The sequence below is a fragment of the Macaca nemestrina genome, chromosome 11 (assembly GCF_043159975.1).
Source record: "Macaca nemestrina isolate mMacNem1 chromosome 11, mMacNem.hap1, whole genome shotgun sequence".
NCBI lineage: Eukaryota > Metazoa > Chordata > Mammalia > Primates > Cercopithecidae > Macaca > Macaca nemestrina.
Genome location: NC_092135.1, coordinates 46,863,093 through 46,889,825, shown reverse-complemented (window position 1 = coordinate 46,889,825; position 26,733 = coordinate 46,863,093). Strand labels below are relative to the sequence as shown.

Here is a 26,733-nt window from a genome sequence, read left to right as displayed (position 1 = left end):
GCTACGGCAGGACGCTAAAGCCACATTGTACCTTTAAACAGGTCTCATTAATCACAAGCCCATCTCCTGCTTCCTCTCTTGGTTTACTTTCTGTAAAGGAGAGGAAATAACAATGCCTTTATCACAGGGTTGTTCTAAAGATAAATGAAGATAGCATATGTAAAAAGCACAAAAGGCAATATTGTTTAAAGTCCATCTCTTATCCCCTCCTCTCCCTGACAAATTTGCAACTTTGTAGGCTTGGCACATAAATTACTATTTTTACTTATTCTGTGATTTGTGTTTCTGAGATCTTCACAATAACTTTGTGGCTGGAGCTCAGTTCCAAAAATAAAACATGGTATAGCCATGCAAGTCCCTTTCAGGTTTATTTTTATTATTATTAAAACAGTATTTGAAACCTACAGCAGACTTTGTGGTTTCTCTTGAACAATTCTCTCAATCAAAGCATTAACATTTCTCCTACAAAGCTACATCTAAACAACCAGTTCTTTTCAGTTTATATTCTAAAGGTCAGGCCGTCAGGATTATTTTTTACAGCAGCCATTTCAACGGAGAAGAACAAAGCCACAACACGCAGTAACTAAAGCAGCACATCTCCTGCCCAGAGAGGAACCAAGAGCCGGTTTTCCAACACCACTGCCCTTCAAAGGGCTGAGAAAATGACTTCCAGAAGCGTCCTGGTAACTACACCGTCCGGCTCACAAACACGTCCGGGGACTGTAAATCCCCAACACTAGGCAAGACCTGACACTAGCTTATCTGTCTCCATGGCAATCTCACCACGCTAATGGAGAATATTCCCTGCACTGCAGTGGACCGAGTCCCTGGAGAAGCCCCCACATGGTGATTATGGAATAACTGATTCGAACAAGGAAGACAGCAGCAAACAGACTGTAGAGAAATAATGCCCTGAACTCTGATGGTGGGAGAAGGAGAAAAAGACCACCAAAGGAAGATTAGCATCTATTTTTAGTCTCCCTCTTTGCATTAAAAGCAGATTTCTCTTAGTTTAGCCCCTGAGGCTTATACCTGCTGTCTATAGGAAAAGAGCTCATAATATTGTAAAGCATCTGAAAGGCCTCCCCCCCACACACACACTGGAAACCTTCCCCTTCTTTAAATAAGCATCCTGGCATTTACCATTGTCAGATATAATTACCTTTAAGGACTAAAAAGATTTGTGTTTACATAGGAGCATTCACTGAAGCATACCTGTAAGGCTTACAGAGCATTCTAATTATAAAATAAAAACTCCCAGAGGGCGTAAATAACATCTCTACAAAAAACAGAAATCCATCAACGGCAACAGATGAGAATGACACACTAATCAAAAATTCTCATTAGGGCTATTAAAATTTCTAAAATAGGTTTTTGGGTTTTTTTTTAAAAGAAAGAAAACCATTAGACTGCCAGTAATTCATTAAAATTTCACACATGAAATAGCAACAAGCTAGTTATCCTTTTCATAAGTTGAGTTCCTAAAGCCTCAGGAGAACACAGAAAGGTAATTGCATTCTCTCAGTAACTCTGGAGCAGATTTGCTGGTCACTCACAGCTTCCGCCAGAAACCACAGCAGATCTGGCAAACGAGATGCTTTCTTTTAATACCAATTAAATAGGCCCAGTGGCAGACCTAATGGTAGGTAATTTCTATATCAAAGAAACTAAAAGAAAATCTTTAAGTTGCCAGATGGGTGAGAGCAGCTGGCTACAAGATGTCATTATATAAATGTGATGTTAAAAAAAAAAAAAAATTCCTTGATGAGATTATTTTGCATGCAAATAGCATCTTTCACCCTCATTCCTAAAAATACTGTAAGCAGCTTAAAACATCCTCTAATCCCTCCCAGAGCGATTTTCTAATAAACTGGTCACCTGGGACTCTGCATCCTCCTTACATTCATGACCTCCTGAACAGGCCACAACATTCTCTTAGTGGACAGACTAAGGTATTTCTATTACAGGGTTTGGTTGTGTTCTCAAAAGCAAGCAGAGGGCCTAGTAAATTAGATCTTTCCAATGAAATGTTAATTTCTGAGAGTCCATTATAATCATGGATCTGAGAAGGGGGCCAGCATCTTCGAAAATTTAATGCTAAAAAAGCAAATTGTGTTCCAATTGTGGCAGTCCCAAAGTTCCACAAAGCCCCAAATCAGACTAGAGGCTACAGATTTAGCTAGTTACTGAACCATGCCTGCTGGCCTCACGGGTTTTGAGCTGGATGAACAAATCTGCGTTAGAGACTGCCGATTTTTCCACACTTCCTCAGTCTGTGATGAAATTATTTCTTCACATGACTTCAGCAGATAAGGTAAATCTACATCCACTGTTTTTTAATCTTACAGGCAATTATACAAGAGAAGTGAATCTGCAGATACACCAATTTGCCAGTCATTTCCCTGTTCTCCTGACACCTGGATTTTCAGGTCCTCCTTTTTCTGACTTAAATCCCTGTAAAAAATTATTTTTCAAGTGTAAAATTCAAAGTATCAGAAGAGAGCACGTGTGAAGACTGACCTGGCAGCAACAGGGAGTTGTGCACGCAGCCTTCACCCCTCCCTCCCCGTCCTCCTGTCAAGAGTTTTCTTGATGGATTGGGAGGAGGTTAACATGAGCTGGAGCTGTAATTCACTCTGAATCCAACTATCTAACTCTATCTCCATATATAGGATTGTTCGAGTCTTTTCCGCACATATGAGCAACAAAGCAATAGAGCTTTCAAAAAAAATTCCATTTTCTGGCAACTGCCCCACTCCATCTATCTGTTCCTTAAGCAAGCAGGCTGAACGAATCTCTGTGAGGCTAAAGAGCCAACAGAGCCTCCAGATTCGAAGAAAGACCAGCCATTGATTACGGCCCACAAGATGTCACTGGTAGATTGTAGTGAACATTTGTTGCTTTTCAGCCACTCGACACCCATTCTTACAAAATAGCAGCTCAACTTCCTTTTAAGGAATTAGCCCCCTCAACTGTGTGCAGTCTTCATCAGACAATTGATCAAAGTGCCCTGCTCTTCCCCAGCCAGGGCACACCAGCAAGCACAGTATTCCCACTTCTATCCTGGGCCTCTGCTTCTCCAACATAATCACATAGAGAAGGGAAAAAGCGTTAATTCCAGGTGCGGCCACTTAAGAGACCTGCCTGTCTCTGCTGCCTGCTGCCTGCATCCCTGAAGCAGCCCCAGCCTACACTTGTCGGAGCCTGTTGCCTCTGCGATCCTTTGGAGTCTGCGAATCATTCGTGTCCTTCTAACGCATTCTCTTTTGGCTTTAGCCAGGCAGTGTCAATTCCTGTCCCTTGCAACCCAAGGATCCTAACTAGCACCCTGGGGAACGGAACCAGGCCAGTGGGTGGCTCTCCTTAGCCCCATGCACAAGCCCGGAGTTATCCTGCCTCCATGGTAATGTCAGAAAGGAATTAAAGCTTAGTGTAGTGTACGTGATATGAGTCACAGGCCTTCTTCTGAGAATCAAGGTTCAACAGTGCCCAGAGGAGAAAACTGCTCGGCCTACATTCTGAAGTGGCCCCTGTCTTAGCTGCAGCTGCTATAAGAAAAGTACCATAGACTGGGTGGCTTATACAGAATTTATTTCTTACAGTTCTGGAGGCTAGAAGTCCAAGATCAGAGTGCCAGCATGGTTGGGCCCTCCTGGTGAGGGCCCTCTTCTGGGTTTGCAGATGGCATCTCATTATAGTCTTACATAGTGGAGACCAGAGGGAAGGAAGCTCTCTCAGAACTCACAGGACACTAATCCCATTATTGAGGGTCCATCCTCAGAACCCTATCACCTCCTAGAGGCCCCACCTCCTACTATCACCACCTTAGGGGTTAAGATTTCAACATATGAATTTGGGTAGACACAAAACATTCAATCTATAGCACCCATCGAGCTACAAAGGGTTGAAAATTGGTACAGGTGGAGGTGTGGGGGAGGGTGAGACCAACCCCTAGGCATGTAATAGACAATGTAGTATTTCACCAATTTTGAATGATTTAGGGCAGGGCATGCCCTGTCCTGTGGCACAGTACCATCACTGCCAACTGCATCAAACTTATCTATTTTCACTTATCTCCATTATCTGCCTGCACCTGATCTGTAGTTGATTTCCTACTCCTTTGTATTGCTACTTCATTCTATGTAACAGCAAGTAGGAAAAAGCACAAGCATGCGCACGCACATGCACACATACACACATGCACACACACTCAGCTACACACACTCCTTCCTTGCTCTCCAGCAGCTGAAGCATAGCAGCCAAAGTCTTAAATTATAAATACCATGCAAAGAAAGAAATCTTTCTCCCGGGGAGAGTGCACACTATTGACAAGGCCTCTTTAACTCGTTGAGACCGCAATGTGGAAATATCAATACCCAGGAAATGTTGAGGGGAACTAAGAAGCCACCTCCTACAAGTTTAGAACCAATGTGTGTGTTGAGTTTCAAAGGAAAGTTGGCAATATCCTGCTGCTCTGGTTTTAGTGAAGGGCACTGATGCTTTTTTACTCCACATCTCAAAAGCCCAGCTCTCACGTTTACACACACCAGCCATGCCCTCATTATCTTCTGCTCTGAAGAATTAGGACATGTGGGGACACTATGGAAGGGCTTCCAGTGCCCCCTTTTTTTTTTTGGCATGATATTTATTACACCCATCTACTTGGCCCTGCACACAAATCAGCTTGATGAGCAGGCTGTGCAGACAATAGAAAGAGAATGAACTTTAGAGTCAGGCCCACTCTGTTCAGATCGCAGCTTTACCAGAGACTGATCCACTTGGGGACATTTTTGGGCCTGTCATTCATGGTCATATTGGCTACTTGAGGACTAAATGCCCAGACTCAGAACATAACAAAAAGCCTGGCCTGGTCTGTTGCAGAGTTACTCTTTGAGGTAGATCTGCCCCCTCCATGGGACAAAGGACCTCTCCCCACCTCCTCACTGCCCCTCACTACTCTCCTTCTCGCCTGAAACTTACATCACTAGAGTCAGTTCTCTACATTTAAGAATTTTGCCCCCAGAAAAATCACCTTTAAATACAAATGTTAGCTGGGGAGGAAAGGAGAGCTCTGTGGAATCCCTCCAATTCCCTTCTCCCATCACAACCAGTGGTGACGTGGCAATGGGGGTGTTGGGAGCCTCTCAGACTCTCTCTGTCTTCTCTTCTTTCTCTGTAGTCCAAAGGGCCCTCACGCCTACCTATGCCTTCAATTACTACCAAAAGATTGATGACTCCAACTCAAGCAGATCCTCTGAGCTCCAGACCCTCAGACCTAACTTCTTATCTGAATAATGTTCCCCTGAATGTTTCACGGGAACCCAAAACTCGCTCCTCCCTCACCCCTGGTTCTCCTCCAGCATCCCCAGTCTTAGGGAATGGTCTCACCCTCCATCCAACTCGGCAAGCCGGAAAACTCACCGCTGTTATTGAAACGTCCCTCTCCCATAGCCAACTCCTCACCACACCCCGCTAATTTCTCCTCCTAAATACCTCCCAGGTTCATCCATTTCTCTCCCTTCCTACTGCCCTCTCACTTCAATACCATCACCTCATCCCTGGAAGACCACCCCAGCTCCCAGCCCTCCTCTCTGACCTGCAGTCCACTCTCCAATACAGCCGATGGATCTTCAAAAATTCGAAGGTATGACCTGCAGCTTAACACCCTTGACCAAAATCCTGAACACGGGAGAGCTCCGCCTATTCCTCCAGCCCATCTCAGGCCACTGCTCCCCGCTGGCCTATGTCCTCCATTCTCGGAGCCCCCACCTCACCTCATGTCCCCTATTTTGCCCGGCTAACTGCTGCTTCTCTCAGATACTAATCTCCATATTGCATACTCAAGGAACCGTTCTTCACTGGCTTCTCAGTCAAGGTCAGGGCGCCCTGTTGTATAACTCTTGACACCTGTGCTTTCCGTTCTTGGTATGCAGCATGGACGACCATCATACATTTATTGGTGAGGACTGGCATTTACCTCCCTCCCAGCTCAGACCGTCCTGAGGGCAGAGACCACATCTGACTGCCCACCCTTTAATCTCCAGCACCTGCATTAAGCATATGTTTGCTTCACATACATTTATTGGAGGTCTACTCTGTGCCAGAGTATATCATCATACATTATTTTTCCCAAATTATGTAACTTAAGGGCTCGTGTAGGATCTCATCCAAGAGGGCACCAAAAACAGCACATTTCTTTTTTTTCTTTTGAAATGGAGTTTTGCTCTTTTTGCCCAGGCTGGAGTACAATGGCATGATCTCGGCTCACTGCAACCTCCGCCTTTGGGGTTCAAGCGATTTTCCTGCCTCAGCCTCCCAAGTAGCTGGGATTACAGGCATCTGCCACCATGCCTGGCTAATTTTGTATTTTTTAGTAGAGACAGGGTTTCTCCATGTTGGCCAGGTTGGTCTCAAACTCCCGACCTAGTTGATCTGCCCGCCTTGGCCTCCCAAAGAGCTGGGAGAAAACAGTACATTTCTAAGGAGATTTGCAAGGTGTTTGAAGATTGACGGTTAAGTAAAGAGGCCAAAAACAGGACTGAGTGCCCAAAAGATGCTAGGCATGACGGTGAGTCAGGCAAACAGGGCAGTGGGCAGATCCCAGAGGATGGCATTTGATGAGGGATAGAGAACTTCAAGGTTAAAGTTCGGCAAGAGATGGAAAAGGATGGGAGAAAAAAGGTTCATTGTCCACCCTGTAATGTTTCTAAAGCCAGCACCTCCAATCCTTTACCAAAAGGCTTTACTAAATGTCCTGGTCACCCAACAGAGAACTGACCTGGAGGATTCCCGAAATAAAACTTCATATGGCTACTCCCCACCTTGCCAACTACTGCTCCCGACTCTCCCATTCCTGCCAAATTGCAAGGAATCATCCACCAGCCTCAGGTGCTGAATTATTCAATTATTCTAGCAGCTTTCCAAACACGTGTGCTGCTAGAAAATCTTTCAAAAGTAAAAGAATCATGTTATTTAGGCTACTAGGTCATTTTTGAAACCTGTCTTGAATTCTCGTTTGCCACGTAATTGTTTTTCTATTAAACAATAGCTCATTGACACCTCACCCTTACTAGCAAAAAGCAGTGGCAAACATGTAATCACAAGACAATCTGCTGCAGTTACCAACAGTCAGTGTTACCTCCAGATCCTGCCCAACAGCCCCCGGGCTCCTACACTTACCCAAAGCTGAGGTACTGCTGCAGCACCTAAAGTACTGAGTACAGCAGCAGAGGACCTGAAGAACCACTTCCAACTATCCGCCATTCCCCTACACACACACCAACCTGCCTTATTTTAGTTAAAAAGAAAAAAAAAATTAAAAAGCCTTCTACCTTCTAACCTACGTCACAATGCTAAAATCACTAAAATAATCTGTCTGCACTTAGATCTGGAAACCCCTCTTAACACCTCACCCACAACCCACCCACCCACTGCATGTCAGCTCTCTGAGATATTTTCTCCCCGTAGAACAAACCAAAGAGAATGTTTTGGGGAAGAAGGAAAACGAGTCACGAACCAAGCCTTTAAGACTCCATTTTAGCACAGGGCTCCTTCAAGAGCCCTATATTTCTGGCATGAAGATGAGTTCGGTCAAAAAATGCAAGTATTTGCCAGAGGTAGACTTTTAACCCCAAACCAGTGATAAAACTCACATAGGAGAGAATGACATTTTTCATTTAAGTCAAAAGCAGTCTGAGCCACTAAGTCTCAGGCACTTTCCTCTAACCTACAAATAGGGGTACCAGCAAGTTATTACAATATTGGATAGAGGGCATCTCACTGGAAGCAGATTAAGGCAGTCTTGCAGATAATCACTGGTCCACACTAACAATGCATGCTAGCCAAGTGATGGGATGGGGATGGTGCCTGTGTTAGGGACTAAGAAAATCTCTGCTTGTTCATACAGGTTGTTGCCAGGAGGAATCAAGCTGTACCATTGTCCCAGCTTTCCCAAGTGCCTCCCAGGATGCCAACAGTCACAAGAAGAAGAAAGCACATACTCGGCCACGCATGTTGGCTCACGTCTATAATCCCAGCACTTTGGGAGGCCGAGGTGGGTGGATCACTTGAGGTCAGGAGTTCAAGACCAGCCTGACTAACATGGTAAAACCTCATCTGTACTAAAAAAAAAAAATTACAAAAATTAGCCGGGTGTGGTGGTGCGTGCCTGTAATCCCAGCTACTCGGGAGGCTGAGGTAGGAGAATGGTTTGAATCCTGGAGGCAGAGGTTGCAGTGAGCCGAGATCACACCACTGCACTCCAGCCTGAGTGACACAGCAAGACTCCGTCTCAAAAAAAAAATAAAATAAAATAAAAAGCACACACTCATGCCTCACTCTTCTTTTTTACTTTTCCTTACCATTCCTCCACCTGTTCAGCTCCATCTCCAGATGCTGGATAACATTCTTCAAAGTCTTGTTTTTCTCTTTTTCTTTTTCATATTTCTTCTTCCATTCTTCTGCTGTCAGTTCTAGGTTCACAGAGACTGTATTCTTGATGGTCTTAGCTCTGGGATTAAAAACATAAGGGGACAATTCAGCTCATTATTAGCATTAGCTAAATCAGTATGATTAAGCCCGAGATTCCTCATGTCAAAAGACTGGAGATAGGGAAGCAGAAAGGATCCTGTGGCTTTCACCAACCATCCTCCTAACTGGACTAATGGCACCACTACCCCTTGAGGCTTCAAGATCATCCTTTCCTTTTCTCCTTCACATCCTACCGGTCTCTAAATCTAATGAACGTTTATTTGAATTGTCTCAGGGTTTCCTCTTTCCCTCTTCCCTCTGCTACTGTCTTAGTCTGTGTCCTCAGCCATCCTTATGGTTATAGTCTTTTTCAAATGTTCAGTACCCTCCTTTAAGCCCCCTGAATACCATCACCAGATTTACCTTCCTAAGTTGAGGTTCTTTTCAGTTCAATTAACATTTATGAATTTGGGGTATACCAAGACAGATGGACAAGGTCTCTGGCCTCTTGGAGCTTGGAGTTTCTTATACCAATGATACACAGACAGAAATAATAGAATCAATTATTTCTCTTCCTCACCTGTGGTACCCAGAACCACCCCTGATGTATTTAACACATCAACACATGCCTCGTAGGTCAGGTGGGTCCTGCAGCCAGGTGACACCATGGCTCCCTGCTGAGCATGCGCCCCACCCCCCCATCACAGCCCATCATCACCATGTGGTGAGGAGGCCCCACAGTATTCAGATCATCCCATTTTCCAAGAAAAATCAGAAACTGTTTTTTCTTTAATTTGTGTCTCCCAGTTTTAAACTATTTATAAAAGTAATATGTGGGACAAACAAACATGCCTAATGGCCACCATTTTGCCACTTCTAGTACAGGAGATGATGCAGTCTCCTGGGGCACATGGCCTGGGGGTTTGTGATGCCACAGGGATGCTACCTGGAGAGTAAACCAAAGGGGCTACTGTAGACAGCAAATCAGTAGCTGCACCAGGTGATACCAAAAACAAAAGCCACAACTCACCTCGGCATGCACAGAAACGAACACCTAAGTAGCCTTGTCCAATTGAGAAGGGAACTCCACTTAGGCTCGCTTTTTAAGAAGCTAAAGCTTCATTAAAAACTATGTGATATCCTGTTTTATTTGCTATTGACTTTTTCATTTTGAACCTCTAGCAGTTATTACACCGTCATATTTGCCAGCACAATCTGATTTGTGATTCGGGTTAATTACCGTTGTCAGCAAATGACATCCTGATTTCTATTTCAGTGCAAGAAATTCAGCAGTCCTCACCAGCACTACAGATGTCATTCCAAAAATTCATTGCTAAAGCAGACAACTAAATAACCCAACTGTCAAAAGAGGAGTTCAACAACTTCAATGTAAGACTCCATTTAAGAATTAGAATAACTCTCTCTTGTTCACTGCAGCTTGAGGCTGAGGTCCCTAGAAGTGCTTCGAGCCTAATTTTTCAAATAGCAGCAATTTTATTATTACTTTAAAGTCATAAAGTCTGTTCCTGTTTGACACTCTCACCTCTCCTACTGACATCCTCAGGCAGTGCTGTGGATATTTCTCAGACGCAAGCACAAACACCACAAGCATCTATTATCAACTTAGTAAGGCAAAAAGTGAAAAATAACTCATGGCTAAAATGCTTATGGACACTTAAGGGCACACTTCAAGGCTACTAATCTTACTTTTTAAATCATAAAGAGTCCCTTGATACTTTAACACGATACCAGAAAGAGAAAGCTAAAGCCTCTATGCTGTACTCAGGCAGGTTTAGCCAGAGACACATTTTGTAAGCAGACTCAGCAAGGTTATCACCATTGGTGTAACTGGTCCTCATTCTCAAAGTACCTTTTAATATTGCCTAGAAAATCGCCACTTCTGTAGTAATCAGGGTCCTGGCAGGAAACAGATGACCTGCGTGAATTGCATGATTTGGAGAGTGCTTAACAAAGGTTTGGAAAGGTGTTGGGAAATAACGAGGGTTAATGTGGTACCCACATTAGGTTTGGGGGAGCCATTACTACCCTTAAGCTGAAGGGGAGCCAGAGAGAGAAGGCTAGAAGGAAAAGATTGCCTGGTAGGTATGAATTGTAACCGCCATTGGTAGGGACACAGCTAACCCAAAATGATCTGGCAGGGAGGAAGCCAGGAAATAAATACCTGAACCTCACGCTCTTCTCTCCTTCTGATTGCCTGCCTTAACATAACTGGAAGCCAGAGGAAAAGGAGCCCATTGCATGAGCCCAAACCAGTCACCCTCCTAAGTCACAGAGCAGGGCAGAGATGGCACAGAAAAGATCCAGAGGAGTCGCTAAAGATGCGCAACCCAGGCCGGGCGCGGTGGCTCAAGCCTGTAATCCCAGCACTTTGGGAGGCCGAGACGGGCGGATCACGAGCTCAGGAGATCGAGACTATCCTGGCTAACACGGTGAAACCCCGTCTCTACTAAAAAACTAGGAAGAATCAATATCGTGAAAATGGCCATACTGCCCAAGGTTATTTATAGATTCAATGCCATCCCCATCAAGCTACCAACGAGTTTCTTCACAGAATTGGAAAAAACTGCTTTAAAGTTCATATGGAACCAAAAAAGAGCCCGCATCTCCAAGACAATCCTAAGTCAAAAGAACAAAGATGGAGGCATCACGCTACCTGACTTCAAACTATACTACAAAGCTACAGTAACCAAAACAGCATGGTACTGGTACCAAAACAGAGATATAGACCAATGGAACAGAACAGAGTCCTCAGAAATAATACCACACATCTACAGCCATCTGATCTTTGACAAACCTGAGAGAAACAAGAAATGGGGAAAGGATTCCCTATTTAATAAATGGTGCTGGGAAAATTGGCTAGCCGTAAGTAGAAAGCTGAAACTGGATCCTTTCCTTACTCCTTATACGAAAATTAATTCAAGATGGATTAGAGACTTAAATGTTAGACCTAATACCATAAAAATCCTAGAGGAAAACCTAGGTAGTACCATTCAGGACATAGGCATGGGCAAAGACTTCATGTCTAAAACACCAAAAGCAACGGCAGCAAAAGCCAAAATTGACAAATGGGATCTCATTAAACTAAAGAGCTTCTGCACAGCAAAAGAAACTACCATCAGAGTGAACAGGCAACCTACAGAATGGGAGAAAATTTTTGCAATCTACTCATCTGACAAAGGGCTAATATCCAGAACCTACAAAGAACTCAAACAAATTTACAAGAAAAAAACAAACAACCCCATCAAAAAGTGGGCAAAGGATATGAACAGACATTTCTCAAAAGAAGACATTCATACAGCCAACAGACACATGAAAAAATGCTCATCATCACTGGCCATCAGAGAAATGCAAATCAAAACCACAATGAGATACCATCTCACACCAGTTAGAATGGCGATCATTAAAAAGTCAGGAAACAACAGGTGCTGGAGAGGATGTGGAGAAATAGGAACACTTTTACACTGTTGGTGGGATTGTAAACTAGTTCAACCATTATGGAAAACAGTATGGCGATTCCTCAAGGATCTAGAACTAGATGTACCATATGACCCAGCCATCCCATTACTGGGTATATACCCAAAGGATTATAAATTATGCTGCTATAAAGACACATGCACACGTATGTTTATTGCGGCACTATTCACAATAGCAAAGACTTGGAATCAACCCAAATGTCCATCAGTGACAGATTGGATTAAGAAAATGTGGCACATATACACCATGGAATACTATGCAGCCATCAAAAAGGATGAGTTTGTGTCCTTTGTAGGGACATGGATGCAGCTGGAAACCATCATTCTTAGCAAACTATCACAAGAACAGAAAACCAAACACCGCATGTTCTCACTCATAGGTGGGAACTGAACAATGAGATCACTCGGACTCAGGAAGGGGAACATCACACACCGGGGCCTATCATGGGGAGGGGGGAGGGGGGAGGGGGGAGGGATTGCATTGGGAGTTATACCTGATGTAAATGACGAGTTGATGGGTGCAGCACACCAACAAGGCACAAGTATACATATGTAACAAACCTGCACGTTATGCACATGTACCCTACAACTTAAAGTATAATAATAATAATTAAAAAAAAAAAAAAAAATCCAGACAATTGGAAAAGATAGACCAAGGGTCCTTTTTTTTTTTTTTTTTTTTTTTTTTTTTTTTGAGACGGAGTCTCACTCTGTCACCCAGGCTGGAGTGCAGTGGCCGGATCTCAGCTCACTGCAAGCTCCGCCTCCTGGGTTCACGCCATTCTCCTGCCTCAGCCTCCCGAGCAGCTGGGACTACAGGCGCCCGCCACCTCGCCCGGCTAGTTTTTTGTATTTTTGGTAGAGACGGGGTTTCACCGTGTTAGCCAGGATGGTCTCGATTTCCTGACCTCGTAATCCGCCCGTCTCGGCCTCCCAAAGTGCTGGGATTACAGGCTTGAGCCACCGCGCCCGGCCAAGGGTCCTTATTTTCACTTCACTGCTACAATAAATCTAGCTACCTCATAAATTCACCCTTTTAAGGATGCTCACAGTCCTTGAAAGTTTAGATCTTGCTTTGCAATGTATGTATTTCGTTTAATCAACTATGAAATATAGCACAGCTATTTCTTACAAACTTTGATACCTAAAGAAAGTGCATTAAACTATAGCTTATAACTTCTAAAAAAAAAAAAAAAAAAAAAAAAAAACTACCAAAAAAACTAGCCGGGCGAGGTGGCGGGCGCCTGTAGTCCCAGCTACTCGGGAGGCTGAGGCAGGAGAATGGCGTGAACCCGGGAGGCGGAGCTTGCAGTGAGCCGAGATCCGGCCACTGCACTCCAGCCTGGGCGACAGAGCGAGACTCTGTCTCAAAAAAAAAAAAAAAAGATGCGCAACCCAACTTCCCTTTGGAACTCAAATAACAGTGGGAATCCGTGGCTCACGCTGGAGCCCGAGACTTCATTCAGCCCAAATGGGGCAAGCGGGGCTTTTACATTCACTAAAGGTAGAATATGAAAAAATCAGCTTACACTGAGAAAGAAAGATGTTAATTCTCCTAAAATTGTTCTAGAGAATTAAGTAATCCCCACCTTCCCCCAAGAAAACCCTAAGGGGCTTCTGTATGTGTTATACAAATTGGCTAGCTGACTCTGAAATTTATAATAGAAATGAAAAACAAAAACAAGAATAGCAAGGTCAGTTCTGAAGATCAAAGTCAGAGGATTGAATACCAACACTTTCTTATAAAGTAAAACTGATCAAATTGTCAGAAACATTGGAATAAAAACAGAATAAACTGTCCAGAAACAGGCACTCAGAGGACAGTCATCTAACTTATGACAAAAGTGCCCATAAAGAAGAGTGGAAAGGGCAGTCCTTTCAATACTGGGTACTGAGGGGAAGCGGAACTTTATCCCCCACCCCCAATACCATGTAAAAAATTCTGTTCCAGAGAGATCCCAGACATAAATGTGAAAAGTAAAACAATAAAGCTTCTAGAGAAAATATAGGACAGTATCTTCAAGACCTTGGTGTAGGCAAAGTTTTTTAAAAAATTTATTTATTTATTTATTTATTTTTTTGAGACAGAGTCTCACTCTGTTGCCCAGGTTGGAGTGCAGTGGCACGATCTCGGCTCACTGCAATCTCTGCCTCCCGTGTTCAAGCGATTCTCCTGTCTCAGCCTCCAAAGTAGCTGGGATTACAGATGCATGCCACCATGCCTGGCTAATTTTTGTATTTTTAGTAGTGATGGGGTGTTGCCATGTTGGCCAGGATGGTCCCAAACTCCTGACCTCAGGTGATCCACCTGCCTCAGCCTCCCAAAGCGCTGGGATTGCAGGCATGAGCCACCGTGCCTGGCCAAAGATTTCTTAAATAAAACATAAAAGAAAAAATAAATGTGACTTCATTAAAATTAAAAACCTGTCTTCATTAGAAGCCACAATTAAGAGAGTTAAAAGGCAAGTTACAAGGTGGGAGAAGATATATAAAATACATATACCTGACAAAGGACTTACCCAAAATAACTCTTTTAAATCAATAAGAAAAAACTGGGCAAAGACTTGCAACAGGCACTTTATAAAAGAAGTGCCAATAAAACACCTCCTAAAAAGGTGTTTAACATTATTAGCCTAATAATGGCTAAATTAAAACTACAATGAGATACCTTAACACACCCAACAGAATGGCTAAAAAATTTGAAACCGATAATGCCAACAGTTGCTGAGAATGAGCAATGACTGTAACAGTCAACTGCTGCTGGAGAGACTGTGAATTATTACTGTCGTTCTGGAAAAATCTTTAGTAGTATCTACTAAAGTAGAATATTTCACACCTTATGACCCGCTCCCACCTAACAGAAATGAGGACATATATTCACCCAAAGGCATGACAACCAATGTCATAGTAACTTTATTTATAATCACCCCAAAATGAAAATAATCCAAATATCCATCAACAGTAGAATGGATACATATAAGCCACATTAATACAACAGAATACTATATAACTGTGAAAAATAAACTGCTACTACACCTAACAATGTAGATGAAGTTCACACATAAAACGCTGCATGAAAGAAGCCAGATACAAAACAGTACTGCATGATTTCACTTTTATATAGTTTGAAGACAGGCAATACTAATCTATGTTGATGGAAGTTAGGGTGACAATTACCCTTGAGAGTTCGGTGTTGACTGAGAGGGTCCAAGAGAGAGGATTCCAAGATGCTGGGTGGTGGTCACATGTGCATACATATTTGTAAAAAAAAAATCAGTCATACACTTAAGTTTATGCATTTTACTATATTATATTCAATAAAAATTGAGTTAAGAAAAATAAACTGATGTAGAAAGAAATCAAGTCAGACACAAGAATTTCCAGATGCAGAATAAACTAGAGTTACTAAGAGAGATACTGAATTTTTGTGCCCCGAGGCTTATTGCGTGTGTGTTTTTTTTTAATAGAACAAATATTCTCCTATCTAGGATGTCAAAAACAATCTTGCAAAGTGAAATAAAGAGGGTCTCAGTCCCTCATTCCCTCAAGAGAGTAAGAGTAAAAGGATATAGAATGTCTACAATTTCTTTTTCTTTTTACCATTAACTTTGGCAAATTTAGAGAATGAAGGAGCCTAATGATCACTAGCTTCTTTCTGTTTGGACATTCAAAATTCATTTTTCCTTAATTAGCTTTAACTGATTTCAGAGGTAAAAAAAGAAAAAGAAACTGCCATCAATGTGGTTACACAGTGTTCTGCTGTCTTGTGGTTTGGATCTAGGGCGTGAGGCTGCCGGTGAACATGATCCGGAGCTGGAGCACAGGCCTACACGTGTGCATTTATTGCTCAGCTTTGTTTCAAAAAGAATTTCAGGTAGGAGCTTACAGGGAGACACAAAATCAAGAAGACAGCAGAAATTAAGAAGTGCTCTTAAGGCAGGTTTTGTGATTTTTGTCTAGCAGAAGCTATACAGCAATTGTGATACCAACCAGCCTTATAGTTCTGGGACATTATCTCTTTGATATAGAGAAACAAGCCAATGACCCACAGAAGCCTTATTCTAGCCACTTACTGACTGCTCACTCATCCTCTTTAAAGGTCAAACTGACTGTGATACTATTTGATTAATCCAAAGTGACCTGATCATTCACAAAGAAATACAAAAGTGGGTTCTTCATTTCTAAAAACTCTCAGGGTTTTCAATCAGAGCCCCCACTGTGTACACAGATACCAATGTCTATTCCACCAGTTACAACCATAGCAGGCGCTGAGCAAAATCCTAAAGGCTACTCTGAGAAAGAATCCAAAGGCTACTCTGGGAAAGAATTTTAATTCAGTCCTAAATTTATACCCTAACAGCAAGACCTGCTTTTAAAACTGAGTCAAATTGTGAGTATGCCATTATCAGGGTATCTGTTTTACATCTTTTCCTTGTTTTGGCTTGCTTCAGCAAGTCAAGCACTACTTTAATGATATATGATCTAGGCGTGCCCTGGGTATAAAATCTCTTCTCCCCACAGGGAGGGAATTAGGACCAAATTTTTTAAAGACCTCAAAGCTTACGAATGTTAACCACCCTTAGAAAAGGCAGACCAAACCCAGCAGGCAAAGAGCAGTGGCCACAGTACATCTTCCATCTAGATACTGCTACAGAGACAGTTAAGTCAGAAAAGATTCTCTTAGATATATTCTACTAAAGAATGGAAAGAGGAAACTACCTCCCCATTCTCGAGCATTCTGTTATTTCCTTCCCAGCACCACTCAATCTTTCCATCACTGAATTTGCAGTTTACATGTTCAGAAGCACATGGCCAGCTTCCAAGACTGCTCATGGTACCCATCTTCACCACCGAGGTTAAACACCCATACGTGATGACACTGAAGGCATCCTCATAAGTTGGCACTTGAACAAAGCCCTCCTTGAATGGGGAAAAGACCTAGAACCACTGCATTCTGATGAGTCTCATCCCCACCTGCTTCCCTAATGGTTTCCTATACTCATATTTCCTGGCCACAGTCAGTTCTAAAAGACATGAGGAGTGCCTACCATTGGCGTTTCTTCTAATTACTTTGGCTTCCCTGGAATAACCACAAAGATGTTTGTTCTTGGTACCTTCATATGTTTTGTTTCAGCATCCTCCTTCTCTCACCAGGTGTTCAGGATAGTGCTGGCATTTGAATAAGGAGCTCTAGACAATCTCACACCTTCAGCTCATAGAATAAATCTGTCATGTGTGATTCTGCACCGTGAATGGTGTGTGTGAGAGAGAAACAGAGATTCTCCCACTGTGGAAGCAGGAGAGGATAGAAAGTATAGCATTCTTCACTATCAGTCAGAGCTCTCCAGAGAAACAGAACCAATAGAAGATAGAGACAGGTGATAGATAAATATAGATAACATATTATATATCCTATTGTATACATAAGATCTTATTATATATACATACATATATATTATATATCTCACTCTTTTATTTACTTAAGAAATTGACTCCCATGACTGCGGGGGCTGGCAAGTTTGAAAGCCATAGGGGAGGCTGACAGCTGGAAACTGAGGCTGGAGTTAATGTTACCATCTTGAAGCACAATTTTGTCTTCTCCGTGAAACCTGCATTTTAGCTCTTAAGGCCTTCAACTGAGTGGATGATGCTCGCCCTTATTATTGAGGGTAACCTGCTTTGCTTAAAGTCAACTGATTGTAAGTGCTAAGCACATCTACAAAGTACCTTCACAGCAATGCCTCGATTTGCATTTGATTAAGTAACTGGGCACTACGGCCTAGCCAAGTTGACACATAAAACTAATCCAAAACTAACCTTCTAATTTACTCTGAGACCTAGTTCTCATCTATAACACCAAGCCTTCTTCTGAAAGGACCACTGCTCCAAAGCACCTTCCCGGCTTCTGGTGAGGGAAGGAAGGAGGGTGGGAAGGAGAAATTAAAATATTGTGCCTTTAAAAAGTGCTAGTCACCTGAGAAACATTCAGAAATGACATGGATAAGGACTGGGCATCTAGTTAAATGTATGTCACCCACAGTATTTCTTCCCTCCAAGAGCAAAAATTAACCCTATTGGTGTTTCAGCAGTAGCTCCCCCAACAGGAATGATTTAAGCCTTTTTTTCTTTCATGTCAAAGTGTAGTCAAGTATCTGCCTTGGCCAAAATGCTCGTTCTACTCTCACAGGTAACATGTTCTCATGTTCTGGTGACGTACATTTCATATGCACACTATTCAGGCTCTGCCTAATCTAGCTACCACTAAACTGGCAGATGACACAATTAAAATGATGACATGACTTTTTTAAGCGCACATCAGGAAAAGAAGAAAGAATATTACTTTCCCTAAGATATCAATTCTCCTTCCACATTCAACATACAAATAAAGCCTTTGAATTATTCATGCTGGATCAATCAAAAATCCTGGTGCCAAAGATGTGCTGATTCAGGTCTTCCTAACCACATTGGTCTGTCCCCTCAGAGGGCCTCTTTCCCTTCATTACCACCCCAAATCAAGGTACATTAAAATTGGCTTCCAACACAATCGGGGGATTTGAGTTCACACTTCTAAAACATAAATATCTTTTTCAAATAGTGCTGTAAAAGTAGTTTAGAAGAGTAATTAAAGACTACAAAATAGAATTCTGGAAGCCAGAAGAAAAAATCAATAAAAGTGCTCTAATTTGAGTCTGGCTTTTTGACTTTCTACTGCCTGGGAATTCACGTGCTGCATCCTCAACTAGATTAAAAGCTCTTTGAGAATGCAGGAGACAGCACTTACTTCTTTAATGGCACGATGCTGGGCATTCAGGAAACCAAAGGAAACAACCCCGACTGAACGGAAGAACCAGAATGCTGGAAACCATCATTCTCAGCAAACTAACACAGGAACAGAAAACCAAACACTGCATGAGAAAACTCACTCATAAGTCGGAGTTGAACAATGAGAACACATGGACACAGGGAGGGGAACATCAAACACTGGGGCTTGTCGGGGGGTGGGGGTCTAGGGGAGGGATAGCATTCAGGGAAATACCTAATGTAGGTGACTTGTTGATGGGTGCAGCAAACCACCATGGTACGTGTATGCCTATGTAACAAACCTGTACGTTCTGCCCATGTATCCCAGAACTTAAAAGTATAATTTAAAAAAAAAATAGAAATAGACATGGTAAATTTTTCCCTTTAAATTCCAGTATCTAACCTATAATCCTGAAGAATGCTAGCAGGACTCTTGGTAGAGTGCTTTCAGGGATCTGCAGATTTAACTGCTTCGAAACAAATACTACATTGTGTTATTCAGAGCATCAGTACAGTCAAGCAGAACAACAAACGTGTACTCGCTTCACGTCCTTGAAAGAACCACAAAGGAATCACTGAGGAACCTCATGCTGCCCTAAGGTTTGCCCACCTCTGCAGTAAGAATATAATGAACACTCATTACAATGAATTTAGGATGTGCCCGGCAGTCTTTTCTGAGTTCAAAGTGCTTAATCTCATTAGCTACCACATACCATGTCTAATCTGATGTTCAGTCTTGTGTCTGCTGTATAATTGGGTTCAATGAGTATATTTAACAATACAGCAGGTATTGGCCCTGTAGTTCAGCATCCTTAAATAATCCATTAACTAACTTGGGGATAAAGGGAAAGGAACGAAACCTCACACATTTCCAATAATAGATTGGAAAGCAAACCAGATCCAAACCCAACCAAACTTCTGGATGTAATGGCATCAAAGTTCAGCAACTGCCTTAACTTTCCAACACAAATAAGCTTTAGATAACCTTACACAATAAGCTTTAGATTCATCTGTTCATTCATTTGATAAACATTTATTTATTGACCACCTACTGTGAACTAGTTGTGCAGAGTCGTTGATGAGAAACTAATGTCTGTGACAAACTCAGTCCCTGCTGTCACAGAGAGCAGAATCTAGATGACTCTGATAAAAGAATGTAGACCGACCTATTTCATTTGAAAACATAATTTACATTACTTTTTAATTCCTGGAAGCCCAAATTATCTGCAGTATTTTTTATTTGTTCATTCCCAAAATGTAATTCTAATTCTACTTTATTTAATCCTCTCCCTTATATGACAGTGCTGTCCGTTACAGTGCATTACATTCAGTCTAGTCCCATCTACTACTATGACCTTTTCAAGGCTGAATACTGTGAGATTATTTAAGACGAAAGAAAAGCAGAACTTGCAATCACCGATAGCTGGCCATCGGTCATGAACTTTTTTTACCTGGACTCATGCCAGCCCTTGTGCTAGGTTAAAACTGAAGCAACTATATAATCCTCCCAATATTCTTGAAATAGGCATTATTATATCTCTCTCTCTATGAGAGAGAAGACTGAGGCTTAGAGGGGAGAGGTAAACAAGAGAATGGGTCAACAGCAGAATTAGCTTCAACACTGAGCTTACTGAACCAAAGGGCTGTGCTCAGACTATGCATCCTAGGACATCCTCCATGTTTAGTCACTTACTGGCTGTGTGGTCTCAGGTATGGTATCCAATGGCTTTGCACCTAAGCCTTGATTTCATACTCTGTACAAAGGTGAGATAATTGCTGTCAGAAGTGCTATAATTTTGACACACCTGACATATATTAGACACTAACTGATATTCAAAATGCTTCCTGTAGACGCTGCAAATATCTCCTGATAACAGCAATGCCCCAAGGTGACTGGGCCTTGCAAAGATAGCCAATGCCCCACGGTGACTGTGGCTTGAAAAGAGCCAGAATATTTTTGCTTTGCTGGTAAGGATTTTTTTTGAAGCGATGTTTCCTTTATAAATGCATTTAGAGCTGGTTTGCTCAAACATGTCTTCAGAGGAAATTGTTAAAGCTCAAGTTTAAGACACTGGGCAGGGTGTGATCTTGTTTTCCATAAGCAGATGCTGGTTTGTGGGTTTCTGAGACCCTTGAGGAACGTAGGTGTTATCCTACTGCAACCCCCTTGGCCTAAGCATTTAACTAATCAAGGAAGCAATTTGGGAGGAAGTAAAGGACCCAAATCCAGTATAAAAGATATATTAGCTCTACAACATTTCAATATAATTATTATTTATTTAGACATCCCACAGGTGCCATGGCTGCATAATTCTATGTTCTGTTGAGGGCTCAGGAAATGACTGGGGCTTAATGCAGTTTAAACAAGCCATAACAATTTCCCAGACAGAATGCCCACCCCCATCTGTCCTTTCTCTCATCTTAAACTATTCCTTAGGCATAACCACACAACACACACTCCCAGGGAGGAGGCAGGGAAGTGCTCTGTGCATCCATTCACAAATGAGCTAGTTAAAGCCCACAGAGCACTGGTGACTTGTCTAAAGATCACATGATTGTTTAGAATTAAATGAACCGATGGCAGCAGAATCCACATCCAACCTCAGCCCTAAGCTCAGCTCACTGAGCACTGAAGATGTTCAGATCGCCCGATCCACAGCACCCCAAGCACTCTGGGAATGAACACTGAGGCACGAGGGCTGAAGGATAGAACCTAAACACTGGAACTGAGGAAACATGCCTGAAGGAGGTCAGGCCTTGGACAGTGGGAGGGGGTAGGTAAAAAAGAAAGTGACAAGAAAAAAAGGAAGATATGAACCAAACCACACATGTAACTCTTGCTTTACGATTATGGAGTCACACCTGCTGCCCACCTATGGACACCTCCCAGGGATCTAGGAAGTCTCATGTGGGTATTTTTAAAGGTAGGAAGCTGTCATCCACGTCTCTTCTCAGCATACAGTCCAGACCTCCTACCTCCAGTGCTGGTAAAGATTCCTTCCCCTTCGTTGCTTTTTATACCTCTATTCTGCATTCACATAATTTTCTGGGTGTTTTATCAGCCACTGTGCAATGGATCCCAAATACCAGAGCTAAAGGCAGTTATCAATCTTGAGATTTATAAACTTGAAATAATATGAACCTAAAAAGTAGACTCCAGTGCCATGAAGAACAAAAGTAACACCCCAACGCATTTCCAATTCACATCTGAAATAAGTTTAGCTGTTTTGCTTTGTTTTGTTTTAAACACCATACCTTTGACTGGCGTGTTCTTGCCCATTATTTTAAAATACAATTATTGCTTTGGCCTCAATAAGTGATGCCTCAAGTTTACGTATCACCTGCTAGATGTAATTGAGTAAAAGGCTGTTTGTCCCTTACTTTATGATTCTCTGACAATAGCCCCTTGCCACTCACTATTATTTTTTTCTTTTTTTGAGACAGTCTTGCTCTGTCGCCCAGGCTGGAGTGCAGTGGTATGATCTTGGCTCACTGCAACCTCCACCTCTTGAGTTTAAGCAATTCTCCTGACTCAGCCTCCTGAGTAGCTGGGACTACAGGTACATGCCACCACACCCAGCTAATTTTTGCATTTTTAGTAGAGACAGGGTTTCACCGTGTGGGCCAGGCTGGTCTCAAACTGCTGACCTTGGAGTTTGAGACCAGCCTTGGCCTCCCAAAGTGCTGGGATTATAGACGTGAGTCATTGCGCCTGGCCTTGCCACTCACTCTTAAGACCCAAGACCTAGCTCAGAGGATGGGTCCTAAGAGACCACACGTACCTCTGTCCAAACATCAGTGTGGACTTGGTCTCAGCCTCATTGAAGACAGAAGGAGAACAGCAAATGACGATGGTGGTTCTGCAGTTCCCACCCAAAGAGTCCTGAAGAATCCGAGTCATCTTGCTGTCCCGGTATGGCACATGTGTTTTCTATTTAGGAAAAGAATAAGTATTGGTTTTGACAGCCCATTCTGAGAAAAACCAGAGGCAAGCAAGTCAGGGATGAAGACACTGAGCTTAGAAATCGAGTAAAACAAGAATTTGTGGCCGGGTCTTTGGATCTTGCCCAAGTTTAAAATGCCCATTCTTTGACCTATGTCATAGGAAATTAGCATCATCATTCATACTTTTCAGTAGATGGGAACTCCCAGGGAGCAGGCATCCACAGCCAGGATTCCCTCTGTCCTTTTCCAAACAGAAAAACAAACCAGTCTCTGGTGTGTGGCAAAGGGACTACGAGGACCCAAAAGGTGGTTTCTCATAATATTATTTAATAGACGGGGGCAGGATCACTTACTGTCCCTTCTGCCAAAGCAGAGATCACATTTCCAAGAGCAGACAAAGACTTATTGATATTTTTAGCTTCATCGAGAACAGCTCCCTCGGCACCAGTTTTGCTGACCTACCAGAGAGAAAAGAAAGCAGTGAGCAGCACAGGACAGCGGAAGCACAAAGTAGAAATTTCAAATTCACACAAGGGCAAAGGGGGACAGCCTCCTGGAAAGCAAGGAAAAATAAAAGTAGAGAAGACCCACAGTGATAAAAACCATCCTTCGCGTATGAGGCTGGGGATTTGGTCTCTCCTGCCATCATTTTCCTCTCAATTGGGTTTTAGTGGAATAGCTGAAATACCTCAAGTGGTGGAGCTGCAGATGCTTCCCCAGGGGCCATCCATCCAGGGAAACCAGGCTCCAGAAGTGCTGTCACCATGGGTAGCTCGGGCCCTGGGAGACTGAGCCGCAGTCCCCATGCCGAAGGGAGCCCAGAGGGAAGCATGAAGAGAAAATGTTGTCCTGAGCCACAATGAATGGGCATATTGGAAAAATGTAAGTTACAAGCTCCAAGTTCAGGCAGATGACTAGATGTGGTAGGGTTGGTTATCCAGACTCTGTTCCTTCCCTACTTATTCTCACAACAAGGAAAAAATGAAAAATATCCAAAAAGCAAAAAACTTGGGAGAGAAATGAAAAGTCAAATGTATATTGCATTGTAAATTTGTCTTTTTTTCCTCTGCAGCCAGGGGGACCACGCAGTTTCTCCTTTGCTGTGTTATTGCTGGTAATTTCATCTTGACAGCATTTGCTCTAGGTAGAGGGCAGTCTACAGATGCTAGAAAAAAAGGGAACTCAACATGATTCATGTCTCTGCTGACTGGACAAATGATGCAGGGGCAGCAGCTGCTCTCTCAAGAAAGGAAGCAAGGAAGCAATGTTCAACTACGCAAATTCCAATCTCATATAAAGGAGAAACTCCTGATGACAGAAATGAATTCATGTCCAGGGGGAGGTTTATTTCAAAAATAGAATAGATTCTCAACTCCCTTGGAATTGTTTGTGTGGCTCCCCTACTTACACATAGAGAAATCATGTAGCTGACGGGTCACAAACAGTAACAGTCTATGTTATTTTAAGCAGTGTTATTTTAAGATGCTTTCTTATTTGAGCATCTTAACTCCATGAAATATACAAGGCAGGTATCATCTATCACCCTCCTTTGACAGACAGGAAACTGAGCCCCAGAAATATCAGACTGCCAACCTAAGGGAAGAACGCCATTCAGGAGAGATGGGAACTAAAGCCCAGAGTTCTCTTCTACAAGATCACACTGACACAGTCATATGGACACATCTAGGGCAAAGGAAAACAGGTGTGTGTGAGCAAAAGAAACTATGTGAAGGACATGATTTCAAACACCTCATAAATATCATTAGCAATAACCACTGACACTGTGCAGAGGCAAGCCTCCACTCCAGTCTGCCAGTATTAAGCAGTTTTCAGGTGTATTTAGGCTCTAAATAAACAACAATGCTCCATTATTTCCATTCTGTTGCACATCTGTTTAACTAAAGTTACAAGCCCATACTAGTAAAATTTTAGATTCCCAACTAGAAATACACAGATGACTTTCCGCTCACGGTTTTACAAATGCATACTAGAGGACAATCCAAGTAACCATTACTTACTTGGATGTAAGTCGCCATAACTTGGCATATGGGAACTCAGTGGCGTAGTGCAATAAGTAGTGATCAATCATACAGTTAGGGAGACTGACCAAGCTTCAAGGCTGGCCTTCATGGGGACAATCAGCATGATGTCAGTGATGATGGAGGCCAGAGGGCATTGTGCACGTGGCCTTGCTCTGTGATGTTGCTCAAGGGAGATCAGTGCCTCGAGACAGGGCTTGGCAGCAGAAGTCTTTGGTGCTATGGAAGTGAGACTGGAGATTCTGGGAAGCCTATTGCTCTGGAGTACAGCCCCAGCCAGGGCCTGGGAGGGCATGGGTCAGGGTGTAGACAACAAAAGAGAGTCTAGATAAAACCAGAGAACAGTAAAGGCTTGCAGCTAAGGCTGATTACAGGCCGCGCTGCATGAGACAGCCAAGGACTCCCACATGGGATACCGTCAGCCCATGCCTACTGCTGGGAGAACCAGGGAATGCGGGGAGTGCCCCAGGTTCCAGACCTTCTATCAGCAAAACAAACCTGCAGAGGCAGGACTGCCACATTCCAATGGCAAAGCTCGTTCCTGGCCTATTAGAGTCAGGTACAACATGGGATTTATTCTTTTCTTAGAAGTTAATATCCCTCCCACATGTGTGCAGCTGCCTCTGCCACAGGCTAAGTCAAACCAACTCTTGCCTAACATCATCATAAGGGCCCATCAGGGATAAATCAGAGTTGGCATGCAAAGTACCTGCCTGCGACACCAATAAGAGACCTCAGGACCAGAAAAGAAAGCAGGGAAAAAGGGTTAAATGTAATAACACCTTGGCAGAGCCTCAGAACCTTTAAAAGTGCTTTAAAGCAGGAAAATAGAAGAGCATAAAAATTATACCATTGCACAGTGAAGCAAATAAAAGGGGAAAATTATAGATAATACAAATAAAGAACCAATTACCTTTTCGCTCCCAGCCAAATCAACCAAATAAAGTTTCCCACTGAGTTTTTTTTCAGTCTCTACATTCTCTTGTTTAATATTTATCAGGAAGATACTGTGACTTCTAGAGCTGTGTTCATTCATGTCTGAAAAGGAAAATAGTTTACTGCTCTACAAAGAACATGTAGGTTTAGGTAGCAAACCTCTCATCTGAAAAGCATAACAAGTCATGCCTAGTAGCTCCATTTCATTGAAGTAAGTCCAGCCACTTTTAAAAATTATCTGAGACCCCTGTTTCTTCTGAAAAACAATGCTCATTCTAGAAAGACAAGATTTTAAATGTCTTCAAGGAGCAAAGAAATTAATCTAAAAAATCTTAGTCGACAGTCTAAGATATCAGATTTTCTAGCTCTACCTGAAGCCCCATCCTCTAAATTCCTACTATAGCATGACTTTCCCCTTGAAGAATTCACTACTTCCTCCCCTGCCTCACTTTAAATTCCTCAGACTTTAACATGATTAATACATGATGTAGGCTATCTTAGTCATGTGCATAAGCCTTGCCTTATCAGTAATATCATAAGCTTTCCTAAGGAAGGATTAAGACTTTCCTAAGGAAGGATTAAGACATACACTTCTATAACCTATGCTAACTGCAAAGAATGTTTCAAAAATTAAATATGCTTCACTAGGATGGGGTACTGGAAATGAAAATGCTTGCAAATCCTCGTCTTTGTCTGCCCAGCAGACAGAGACCCCAGCAACCATCCTATTCAGCCTTCATCAGCAATCAGTTCTCAAAACCATCTTACCAGATTATATGTAAAAAGCTCTAAAGATTCATTTTTAAAAAACTGTCCAAACTAACAGTTAATTCAGCAAAGTTGTAGGATACGAAATCAACATGTAAAAAATCAGTTGCATTTCTATGTACTAACAATGAACAACCCAAAAAATTAAGAAAACAACCTTATTTATAATAGCAAAAAAAAAAAAAAAAAGAATAAACTACTTAGGAATAAACTTAACCAGAGAAGAGAAAGACTTGTACACTGGAAACTACAAAATGTGACTGAAAGATATGAAAGAAGAC

The 26,733-nt window shown here is 42.4% G+C and overlaps 1 protein-coding gene across 1 annotated transcript in view; it reads right to left on the bottom strand.

Annotated features, from left to right (window-relative positions):
- LOC105492692 (kinesin family member 5C) overlaps positions 1 to 26,733 on the bottom strand; it is a 154,254-nt gene that overhangs the window by 56,289 nt on the left and 71,232 nt on the right. The window contains exons 8-11 of the mRNA XM_011759927.2: positions 25,662 to 25,786; positions 23,063 to 23,167; positions 22,547 to 22,695; positions 8,361 to 8,509 (exon numbers count right to left, since the gene is read on the bottom strand). Of these exons, the coding sequence (XP_011758229.1) occupies positions 8,361 to 8,509; positions 22,547 to 22,695; positions 23,063 to 23,167; positions 25,662 to 25,786 (528 nt within the window). The remainder of the gene's footprint in view (positions 1 to 8,360; positions 8,510 to 22,546; positions 22,696 to 23,062; positions 23,168 to 25,661; positions 25,787 to 26,733) is intronic.